This window comes from Nyctibius grandis, chromosome 11 (assembly GCF_013368605.1).
Source record: "Nyctibius grandis isolate bNycGra1 chromosome 11, bNycGra1.pri, whole genome shotgun sequence".
In the NCBI taxonomy this organism is placed as follows: Eukaryota; Metazoa; Chordata; class Aves; order Nyctibiiformes; family Nyctibiidae; genus Nyctibius; species Nyctibius grandis.
In genome coordinates, this window is record NC_090668.1 from 10,603,851 (window position 1) to 10,616,315 (window position 12,465).

Consider the following 12,465-nt stretch of genomic DNA (forward strand, 5'->3'; position numbering starts at 1 on the left):
TCTCTACTAGCCTGCAAAAGTTCATTCTTCCTACAGTAAAATGTATTTCAAAAATCTTCAAGGGTTAGTTTCAAATGGCGAACGCTGGCAGGGGTTCAGAAAAGACTTAATACTAAGTTCATAGGTAAGAAAAAGACACAGTAAGAAAACACAAACAGCTGACAAAGCTGGACTAGGTGGAGGAACACTGACAAATGCTTTCACAAGGAAACAGGCATTTTTGGTATTAGAAGACAGTTATTACTGAATAATGTTGATGGCAAGTAGGATAGACAACAACAAGAACGGCCAGACTGAAAATGGGGTGGCCTGTTTGGTCACAAGTATAAACAAGATCAAGTTGCATGCAATGTCATTTCAAAAACATTAGCTCACGCTATGGAACAACTCACAAAGCACGACTCCTGGCCAGGCGTTGGGGATTAAACCAATGGCCACTGCAGAAGCAATGGATAGAGAATGGTTGCATACAAGGACAAACAGCACCACTGGTAAACACTGTAAATAGCCAACACTGTTAAAAGCTTTGCGTAACTTTCTAGCTATCAATAGATATTTTGAACATATTTACTAGGCATAAATGGATATCCCCTGGCTCTGGAAATCCCAAATACTGAACCGTTTCTGTTGACCACCTGGAGCTGTTGGATGCTGGGAGCTTTCAGAAATCTGACAGACAATGAAATACAGATCTAGAATTCATGCTCTTCTTTTAGGGAAGAGCCAACCTTATGTCTGAAGCTTGGCATTCAAACTATTATACACATGCAGGTTTTTTCTCTTCCTTGGACTCAAGATAGCCTTACTTTAGTCTGTGGAACGTGTCTGATACCTAACAGGCATTACACATAGACCGGTGCATGGGCTAAATGGATGTGCAACGTAGTGCACACATTTCACACAGAATTTTGTGTGTTTTAATGGGGCACGCCTTCCTTTGACAGAGTTGAACAGCCTGATTTAAAAAGCCCTCATCTTTATTTCCTACTGAGGACTACTTAATTTGTTATTTCGTTTGAAGTTATGACGGAAGAATAAAACATGCTATCTGGTTGCAGCGGGGTAAACAAGGAAGCTGGACAACGCCGTGGTTTTGTACCCACTTCTTGGACCTGGATTCAATACTGAAGTTAGCTGCGGCATCAGCAGCAAGTTGTTAGCAAGCAGAGAATTAGAAACACAAGTGTTAGAAGCACACCACTTCCAGTGGGAGCAGAAGAGGTTAAAGTTTTCTGAAAATGCAGCTATGCTCAATGGTCCGTGTGCCATATTACTGAGAACTCCACCCAGCCAGTGATGTAGGGCTCGGCGCCAGTGACTTTCTGAGCAAGCTTAAAACCTGCGGCAAGACACACGTGCTGTCACTTCCCAGTGAAGGCAGCAGTACTTTGTAGAATAACAGAACTCTTCTCTCAGTTTTCAGCTCTTCAAGGTGAAATAAACACCATTAGATAGATATGAATAAGATTGTAAAACTTTTTTTTATTGTCAGACCAAATTTCCAGCTCTTCACTGAGAGGCTGTCTAAAAGTTGGTCACTGAAGTGACTGGATTAGAGTTTATTATTTATGTTCTGAATACTTTGAGTATATTGAAGTAAAAGCTGATGGAGGAGTCTCAGTTAAGGAACTGAAGAAACAGCAGATAAGGACTGTAAATAGAATTCTCTAATGAAACACTCACCCAGTGTGACACAATGTGGCTGAGACCCTTCTACCTGAGATCTGTGAGACTAAGAACCCTTCATTGGTATTTGCAGGTATGGGACATCCCCACTAAACATCAACAAAGACATCTTCTGTTCTACATATTCTGCAGCTTATCAGCACAATTGACTCCACGTAAACGACAGTGCTGGGATTCATTGCTTAGCAACTACAACGTATCTAAACCAGTAATTGCCATACATCAGTACGTGACTAGTGCTCCAAGGGAATCTTCTTATCTAGAGTATTTCCCATATCTGCATGTAATTACCTCTGCCTTCCATATCACATTTAATAAATCTACTATGTAACTTTGAAATGAGCCCTTTGGATACTCCATGGTTCATTATCCTCATTTCAGTCTCTATATGTCACTTACAAAAATCTGCTAATTCTTGGGAACGGGAAATAAAAATTTTTAATTGCATATAATTAAATATTGGCATGTTATCTATAGTGAAAGCTCTTTGCAATATACTTGGGACTATAATTCTGTCTTCAATTAACTGTCCTCCTCCTGGACAGGTTGCTTTTCTCCTTTTCTGAAACACTGGAATCAATATCTCCTGGAGGGAAACGTAGATACTAATTGTCTGCAAGAACAGAAGGATCATGGCTGACTCTTCTCATCTGTCCCTGATCTTAAAGGGAAATTGCAACTCAGAAGATACTTTGATAAGGAAAACATAGATTCAAATTTTTCTGCTCCATTGTTTCCGGTTGCTATTCCTACAACCATCACAAGCCATTAGCTCTGTAGTCTCAGAGGGACTGGTCTGTGACACTACATCTTTCCTGAAGTACTGACCATATTTTAAGTAGTCTTAAATATTAAACATTCTTATTCTACCAATAAAATATGAAATGGAAAACGGTACATTTTTAAAAACTGTCATAAGCTTTCCTACGCCAAAGGTTTCTCTTTTACCTTTTTGTCGTGTGGGTGAGGGGAATATTTATCCAACCATATTTACATTTAGAAAGTTTCTGCGGATGTACGTCATTCGCAATGCACATCTTCAAGTGAGCTTTGTGCCAAAAAAAAGTAACATTTAGGTTTTGATATAATTAGGTTAAATAATAAAAATTATGTAATAACTTCAGATCAATTCTCACTTAATTTGAAGCTTCAGCCTGAAGGGTTCCTTTTATTACTATTTCACCAGGATAAGGGGTTAAACAATGCCAGCAAGATATTGTCCTCATATAGAGGTGCTTTATTTGAGGTGTTTGAGTAGAAATATTAACTACAGCCTATTAAATTAATGACATGCTGAATTGTCATTATGGCTGATGAAAACGGTAATAAAATGTTACTGCTTGCATGTGCCATCATTGCCTTATTTCCTTTACAAAATAACAGATTGTTTTAGATACCACATAACATGAAGAACAGTTACTAAACACTGACGGTAATAAAATCCGAATACACTGTATGATACCAGTGCAAGTACTTCTAGGGTAAGTATTGTATAAACATATCTGGAGTGGAAGAAGGATTGGAATAGGTGTACTTTACACTTTAGCTTGGCCACAGCAGGTGTAATTTCTTGCATTTCTTTGTTTCATTCAGGCAGCCACCTTTTGAAGAAAACTGTGGGGTTTTGCAGTAGCCATTCATCAGACAAGATGCAAACTGAAACTGCCTTAGGCAACAAATGAAATACCATGGAAGTGGCAGTTTGGTTATTATGAGATGTTTCTTCACATTACAGAACCTTGATATTATCTGATTTGATGCACATTTATCTGCTGGAGGGGTGTGTACACAGAAAGAACAATTCTGGGAGGCCCTGTAATGGAGTGCAGCTTTAAACTGTCTAAGGTAGTGCAACGCATAACAAATGCTATTTCAGTCTTTAACTGTGGCATCACTTACTCTTGCAGCATTAGTAGATTGGTAGATTTTCTTTCCTGAGCAACTCTGTATACTTAACAGGGTGAAAAAGGTTAAAGTGAGGTGAAAAATTTGGGATACTTTCTGAAACAGTCAACTCAAAGAAGGAACAATGTCGGAAAATATGTTTTTGTGTCCCATACAACAGTACAAAAGTAAAAACTAAAGTTAACTAAAATATAATGCAATAAAAATAGTTTGCAATATTTTGCAGTATTTTTTTCCTTATCACTTGAAACCAAATGTTTGTTTGGTGGGATTATTTTTAACCATAAAACCCCCTTCAAATTCATTGGAAAATTTAATCTGTGCTTACTACCGGACAGCTTGTGTTTGTATGTTTCAGGGCATTTCCACTACAAGATCGGTATGTCTGAAGGTAGCAGTTTCCAAAAAAATACTGTCGGTTTGTTTGTAGCAATCAGATACTCACTGTACGCAACAGTTAGCAAGAAAGCAGATACTCATGAACTACTGTTGCAGATTTTCTTGAGACTGTATTATACACCAGCTCTATGTTGCTAGGCAATAAATACCTGAAGCACAGAGAATAGCTTCATGCCAGAAGAAAACTTGGAATTATTTGAAATTTGCAAAAATTTACCATTCTAACTGATTAATTTCTGAGACAAGAACACTAACACAGCACACGAATCACAAAACTGATGACCTAATGATAAACTAATGGCGTCCAAGGAGTACGTTCCCTATCGCATGATGCTTTTGCTGGCCAGGAATTACATTTTTATGCCCCCTCTTCCTACAGGAGAGCCTGTGTAGCTCTTGAATACTGTAAGAGCAAAGTAAAAGAATCAGCACAATAATTAAAACCTTTTCATCTAAGAGGGGTGGTATCTCTTGCTGCTGCTATCTTAAACTTCCAGCATGGTACAACTCTGCTAAGAGAAGATGCATACCTCAGTGAAAAATAAAAGGAAAAAGCACAAATCAAGCATTAACAAGCAAGAAAAAAGGCAGTAAATCAGATTTCTGGGTGCAGGAGAGCAAAAGGGAACTACAGATCATGGGAAAATAGACTGAAAATAGTGGTAGAAAAATAAATCTTCAGGTCAGAGTTCAGCTGGTCTAAGTCAGCGTACCCCCAGGGAAGTTACGCTCACTTAGGCCTGGTAGGAATCTGGCTCAGCAACCTGAAAAAAGAAAGGGAAAAACTTAAGGATAAACAAGAAAAGACTAGGGTCAAGCAGAAAGAAAGATATAATTTCCTTCTTCTGTGGAGAGGGAAGAAAATTCTTGTCAATGGAGCTGAAAGGGTGAGAGAATGGACAGCTAAGCAGGAAGACAGAAAGCTGGAAGCACAAAGCATAGGAAGCAAAGCATCGCCAGGTGGCAAAGAAAGAGCTTCAGGGAAGAAGTGAAGAATGAAGTGGCAGAGAGAAAAATTATGTGCTTTTAAGGTATTTGACTTCCCGTTGAGATTACTGCTTCCTGCACATGCCTGTCAGAAGCACTTTAATATTGTTCTTGGTTCATTGTCTCCTATACATTTTTATTCCTCTTACACTCCTAAATACCATAAAATTAAGTGTAGGTTAAGATTCCTGGAATATATATGGTTACACTTCTGGATCACTGCTACCATTGTTACACTAGACAGACAGATCTTTCCAGGTGTGATGATCACTTCATCTCCCTGTCATCACTGCAAGGTGAAAAAGATCTTTAGCCAATGGGCATTCTTGCAGCAAACATCGTGAGGGGGAGTGTATGAAAAGAATACCTGTAATACAACAAAAATCCTTTAACATTTAAGTGTCGTCAGCTGAAATGATTATTTTTGTCAGTTCTGTTTGATACCCAAAACAAAGTTATTAACTAAGCACTGCTTACGAGCCTCTACGAGCACGGACAATATGAATACATGGAGTGCTATATGAAAAAAATGCATTTATGTACCATTTGTAGGCATTACATAGACATACGTGCCTAACTTACTATATCCACTGCTATGTAAAGTAAACACCAGATCACAGACTGAAGATATTCTTTAAATAAGTTTGTAATCCAGTGACTGCAACATGTGTCTGGAAAGGACAGCCTTATCTCTGTAATTCATACATTTAGACTCAAATCAATATCCATGGCAGGTAGTGTATTTTTACTTATTTACTTTTAAATCAACCACATGCCTGCATGGCAAGTTATACAGCATTTCTCTGTTGTGTAAATGGTTTGCAGGTAACTTGCTGGGCCAGTACTCTATCTATGCAAACTTTTAAAATATGAGAGATTTCCAAATGACTGGTATTAGGTTTGTGCACTTGCCCTCTCTTATTAAACAGAGGATGATTTCCTAGATGAGCCAGTAATAGAGCGGGGTAAGAAACAATATACCTGGCCTGCAAAGTACAAAGGATATTAAACTTTTCTTTTTTTTGTTTCAACATTACACTGAAACCTGGAGAATCACAGCACTCATTTGGGATAGGAAAGCTGTCTTTGTCCAACCAAAACAAGACAGTATTCTGTAATGCAGCTGGCTCTGCAGAAGACTAATGATCCTTTTTCCTCTTGTTTTAAACACAAGTGCTACTCTGAAGCTCAACACGTTTTCCTTATGAAAACACTGTTATTGGCAGAGGGCTGTGAAAAGTTCCAGTTTTGAACTCACAGTTCTCGTATTCCATAGTTCTCCTACCAAAAAGTAGTGAAAAAGAGTATATCAAAGCTAAGTAATTGCTCTGGATAGTGTAGAAACTGAAGATAATAAACATGTAATGACAGAAAGTATAACGTGCACGTATAACTAAACCTTGTTAATAACCTCGTTAACAAAAATAACATGCTCCCAATTGCAAAATCCTGATTATAACTCTCTAATATAATATGTAAACATTCCAAACACAGTAGCTATTCATATATATTTATATAGATGCATGCAGATAAAAAAATACACCCATGTACACATACGTTCTAACACTACACAAGGACACACAAACAGCCTTAAGTTTATAAGCAAAGAGTAGGTACAAATGAGTATATACAGATAAGGACAATATGTTATGTTGGACAATACCCTGTGTAGTCACTGAAACATACTCACCATTTGCAGAAGATCAGAAGAAACCATCTGCATGCAACACATTGCTGTTGCCAAAGCACAGACAATGGTGGAGATGATATTGAGAGCGCACACACTGAACAACAGGTCCTGTGAAAAGACATGCATCAGAATATAATCTCTTATTATCTCAGGGACACAAAGGACAGGAAATATTTTTAGTGGTTTGATAATAAACACTGTCAACTGCTATAATTGATATGGTCTCAATTAACTGTGTAGAACTCATTCAGCTCGTAATAATTTTTTTAAACCAGTCTGCACAGGGAACAATTACAGAAGCGAACATCTTCCCTTCCCCACTTCTCACAGTACATTTGGTATTAGAGACTTCCTCAGAAATATTGATATTTCAAGTTTTCCAGTTCCCGAAAGAAAAGACAAATTACGGCTTTCACAGCGGACTCCAAGCTATGGCTATCACAAGAAACATACCATGAAACAGACTTCTGATTAAAAAAAAATACGTACAGAAATTTCATTGCTTTCAGCAGTTGAAATCTACAACTTAGGGTTGTGTGTTAAAAAATTAAATGGAAACTCTAGTATGAAATGGAGAATTTTGCCCTATATCAGATACTCAACGCATCTGAAACATTTTTAGATATGAGAGAAAAGCAGTGACTACATACAGGCATTTCACCTTGTGCTGATGAAATAAGTGTATATGGCCATGTTGGTTTTTTAAAAACCCCAAAACATTTACAATAGAACATGAAGTATTTCTGCTTACTAAGTAGAATAAAATAAACATTTGAATTAAAACGGAAACATTTTTATAGCAAAGGTATAATTAAAAAAAAGCATCCATCTCTTCCAATCACTGGATTTTTATTTACTTTCCCAACAGCCAGTGAAAAGGAACACTGATTTAGCATGCTGGCAACATTTCAGTACTTCTACAATCCTTCTACAGCAATTGCATATCTGTTGTACTTGTGACAATTATGTGGCTCAGTTAGTACTCTGAAGCCAGTGAAAGTATTTGAGAAAGAGTATCACAGAGAATAGATGAAAAATAAAATCAAAATTGTTAATACACCATGAGTAAAAACACTCACTGTGTAAACAGCATTCTGTAGAATCTAATAAAAGAGTATTTCAGTCACTGCCAGTGCATAAAATAACTTCCATGCTATAAATCAATGCTTTGCTTGCTTTGTTTTTTCCAACAGTACTGAAAAAATGACAGAAAGGTGCAGATTTACTGCTGCTGCTGTAATTGCTTGCTCCCCAGGTGACCTTCATTTGAAGATGGAAATGCCAACCATGGCAATCAGGCAGACATTAAATGGGTCAACAAGTTCTAGTCATTTAATAGCTTACATTGAGCCAGATTTGCTCTTGCTGATCTGGTCAGTAGTTTACTGTCGTCTTGGCCAGCACCTCAGCCAGGGGAATAATGAACCAATAGCATCAACAGCAAAATACTGGAAGGGCCAATCTCTAACTCACATACAGAGAAGGTGATACAGAGGACTCGCTCAAATGCAAAGTCACATAGACCCACTTAGAGCATTCAAATGGCGGTAAACAGGCAAGTAAACCCCTAGAGATGCAATTAGTTAAGTGGCACAAAAAGAGATTGAGATCCTGTGTGTTCTGCTTTCCATATATACACCTAAAGAACACTAAAGCCAGACACAAGGTCTAGGGTAGAAATAGGACCATTCCCTAGCAATAAGAAACTTCACCATTGCTTACTACAGCCATTTAGAACCAAAAGATTAAGTTAATCCAAATGTATAACGATACCAATTATGCTAAATAATAAAATCTACATCAAAGTTGTAAATTGGGATTCCAAAGTGTCTTTAAGACGCTCATACAACTTACATACCTCAGGACAGACTGAACTGTGCCTCTATCACTCGTAACAGATGTTTCTTTGATCTGTCCCTAAAGATCCCATAGCTTCATCCCACTATTCCAACGTTTATCTTTACCATCAGGGTCTTCCTTATGTCCATCCCACAGCTGAAAACCATTGCTCCTTTTCTTCCGTAGCTTTTGAGAACAAGCTATTACACAGCAGACTTTTACACATTCAAACTCTATTATCATGCTTTAGGTCTTTTCCTCCTTTACTGAATGACATATTAATCCAATTTCCTCCAATCCTCAACTGAGACCAATTTCCTAGGCCTCTGATAATTTTCATTAATTTCGTTTGGTTCACCTCAAGCTGGTTCACATTTTTCCTCAAATGCAGAATCCTAAACTGGGCACAACTGAGGCCTTGCAAATGCTGACCACAGCGTAAGGATTATCTCTTGTGCTTTACAAGCTATACTCATCCTCACACATCCTGCAGTGATGACTGAGGTTTTTTGCAACAGTACATCATTGATTTGTCTTTTGTCCAACATAACCCCAGATCCTTTCCTGCAGAACTACTACCCTCTTCATCCTGCTTCTAGGTAAGGACAGAAGCAACATCATAAAGACAAAACTGGTTTTATCGGAGAAAAGCCAAAAAACAAACCTCATTCTCAATTACACTTATGTCACACCGATAAAAAATAAGGAATAAACCAAACTCATTTCGTACTAGATGGTTAGAGAGAAAGAGGATTAGACCTTTTTCCCCCATATTCCTTCTTCCCACACTCTAAAGCACAGAGTAAAACCAAACAACACTTTTCATTTTCAGTTATTTTTTCCTTCTTTACCAGTACTTCTAGAAAATATCTCCAAACAATGTAAACCCAATTGCTTTAATTTTTATTCATTACTAACTATTGTGAAACTACAGACAAAGTAAGCTGACTCTGCAAGTACCCTGAGCTGCAGGACTGTCCCAGACTGAACACTCACAACGATCACAACTTCTTTGTTGTGGTTTGAGGTTTTTCCCTTGCCATGCACATGTAGCTGAGCTCAGTTTGCTATTCAGCATTACATTTGTTACACAGGGCAGGGATCACTGTCCACAGTAACAATGGCCTTCTTTCCAGACTCCTTTTCCAGGCTGAGCGTACAACAGTTAGGGAATTGTTCCCACTATGATCTTTTTGAAAGTGAAGATACAACTAGAATGTTTCAAATGCAGCGCTGCAGAACTTTTATGTATTTCATGAAGATCAATAAAGAGCAGACATCTATGAGCCAAAAACGTAACAAGACAGCAAAGCGAAACAAAATTCTTAACAGCAAAGGTAATAACTGAGCAATGATTGTAGTATCCTCACCATCACTAGGTATTTCTTAAAGCACGACTACTACTTTATTTTTTCCTAAAGTCTGTTTCAACTCAAAGAGGAATCAACCCACAAACCAATAACCAACCCTTCTCCTCTGCCCCTCCATGCCCAAACAAACATTAAGCAGCCTTAGGCAATTTACCACTTTCAGGGAATTTCCTCCCTGTGCCCTGTAGAACAAGTGATTAGGTAATTCATAGAACACTCATTCAACTACATACAGCGAGTGAGCAGGAACAGGCTTTCAAGATCTAAAACCCTCCATGGCCAAATATGCTAGCAGAAAGACAGTGTAGGTGCTTATGCAGATTCCAGGTGGAACACGATGACAATTAAGATGTCCTTTAGGAAATGTCTGTGAAAAAGCAGTAACCGCAACAGGGTCAATCTTAACTCTACCCAGCACCTGGCCACAGACAGCTACATTTATAGGGGTCTAAAGGAGGAGGAAATCTGTATCAAATAGAAAAGCAAGGAGCTTTGGTGACAGATTTTTGGTTGATATCTGCAAGAACTACACTAATCAGAAAACACAACACATGAATCTGTAATGGGGTGAAATATGATTCTTTGCTCTTCACAAATGGCTGAACCAATTTTCTCTTACACAGAATTTTTCTAGGTATTTTTGTCTTTTTAGGACAAAAATCTGATTCTTCCATATGTTTATATGATAATTAATGCTTTGATAGGTGTAATGTACTATGTAGAATTATTCTTCTGCAGGTAATGTACACCATTTTCTTGCCACATTTTAACTCATTAATCACAGAGGACACAAATCCCTTTAAGAGTGGAAGCAGCTGTCAGAATTGCCTGGAAGCAGGCCTAGATCAATTCAGATATATACCCACAGGAGTTAGATGGCATTGTCAGCTGTTTCTCTGTGGCCAGTTGTTTTTACCAAATAGGGCCCTCGGTAAATCTCAAAAGCTGAATTTGAATTTAATATTGGTTTGTGAGAAAAGCAAGATTTCATGGTTGCAGTATTCAATTTTTATTACCGCTGAGTAATTACCAAATTAATTGTCATTACCTACATAACTGTTTATGACGTTTTCCCTAATAACAGAGACCTTTGACTGATACTGTGGTCCCACAAAGGATACTTGTGCATTCTCAAATTAAAGGATTCTTAAGTGGATCTCTAGTAAAAGGGAAAAGATCAGCCAACTTCTCATTGAGGGAAAAGTACAGAAAGCAAATACAGTAGTGCAATCTGAAGCCAGCAGAAAGCTGCTGTTAATGGAGCGCAGTTGGAGGCGCACCTTTCCCTCTCTCACCCCAAGAAGAGCTTTCTCATTAGAATTTGGACTTATATGAGAAAGTCATCTGTGTATCTTGCATTTGTAATACCATGTATAACAGAATGTCACATACTGGAATTCTTGCTTTTTACTTCCTAGAGAGCAAAGCATATTCAACTTAATACGTTTAACAATTTAGTAAAACAATGATAGACCTGAATAACCATTACTGAGTGTCTGAGTAACCATATTTCTTAGTTTCACGTTACTAGCACAGACACAAGAGTATAAAAAGTAAGCAATGTGCATTGATAATAATATTCAAGACTGTAAACCTATGTTAACCACAATGTCAAATACCCTCCTCCTTCTTACTAAAAGTTAACTTTATTTGAAACTACAACCAAAAATAAAACTATTCCATTATCTGGGATGTTTTCTAAAATGGGTGTGTTCTAGTAAGAATGAATGAGAAACAAGAGTTACTGAGTTATTTTATTCTAAGAAATAAAGATGAAATGAAATTGAAATTCAGAAAAAACAGACAACACAGTTGTGTCTTAGTTGAATACTACTAAGTTGTCAGTACATATATCCACCGTCTATTAAAAAAATAAATAGGAAACAATTTTCTCATTTTAGAACCAAAGCTTCTTTGCACTGTTGAACAGATTCCAATTGTGAAAGTTATAATTAATATCATCTGAATGTTGTATTTTGGTATTTCCATTCTACGTTTTAGTTTCTACCAATTGTAGTTGCAGCAGGCCCTGGCTGTGCTAGGGCAGAAGCAGAAAGGAACAGCCTCCCTCCGACAAGCCTTCCTCCAGAAGGGAGCTGCAGTTTGGCAAAGCATAGGAAGACTGTATAAATAAAGCTCCTCTCCCACAGAAGACATACAGCTATCTTGCTTATTTTATAGGCTTCTACATACCAGATTTGTTGTGAAAAGAGGGTACCTACCATCCTCTTCAAAACCTCAGTTGTATTCCCAAATATCCAAGGATCCTCACCACTTTTATGCCAGGGAGCTCAGACAACAGGAAAAACAGTTATTGAAGTTCAGTGCCTTAGGCTGATGAGCCTTCCTCTCCCCTTTAACCACCTCCAGGCACATCTCACACCCTTGAAACTCTGTTCCCACATCTTCACCTCTTTCCCGTGTCCCTCTCCCTCACCAGTTTGCAGGTGACTACTGAGATAAGTAAAGGGCAGGGATTTTTTTGTGATTGGTGAGTGACTGAAAGCAAGGGAAGAGACATTGGTGAAAGTGACTGTCTCTCAAATTTTATCAAAATGAAGATTACCAGCAGGTAATATTTAAGATAAA

At 37.8% G+C, this 12,465-nt stretch overlaps 1 protein-coding gene across 2 annotated transcripts in view; it reads right to left on the reverse strand.

Annotated features, from left to right (window-relative positions):
• Nucleotides 1-12,465, reverse strand: part of ENTREP2 (endosomal transmembrane epsin interactor 2) — a 122,928-nt gene that overhangs the window by 21,715 nt on the left and 88,748 nt on the right. For both annotated transcript variants that reach the window (XM_068410400.1, XM_068410399.1), the window contains exon 5: nt 6,668-6,775. In XM_068410400.1, the coding sequence (XP_068266501.1) occupies nt 6,668-6,775 (108 nt within the window). The remainder of the gene's footprint in view (nt 1-6,667; nt 6,776-12,465) is intronic.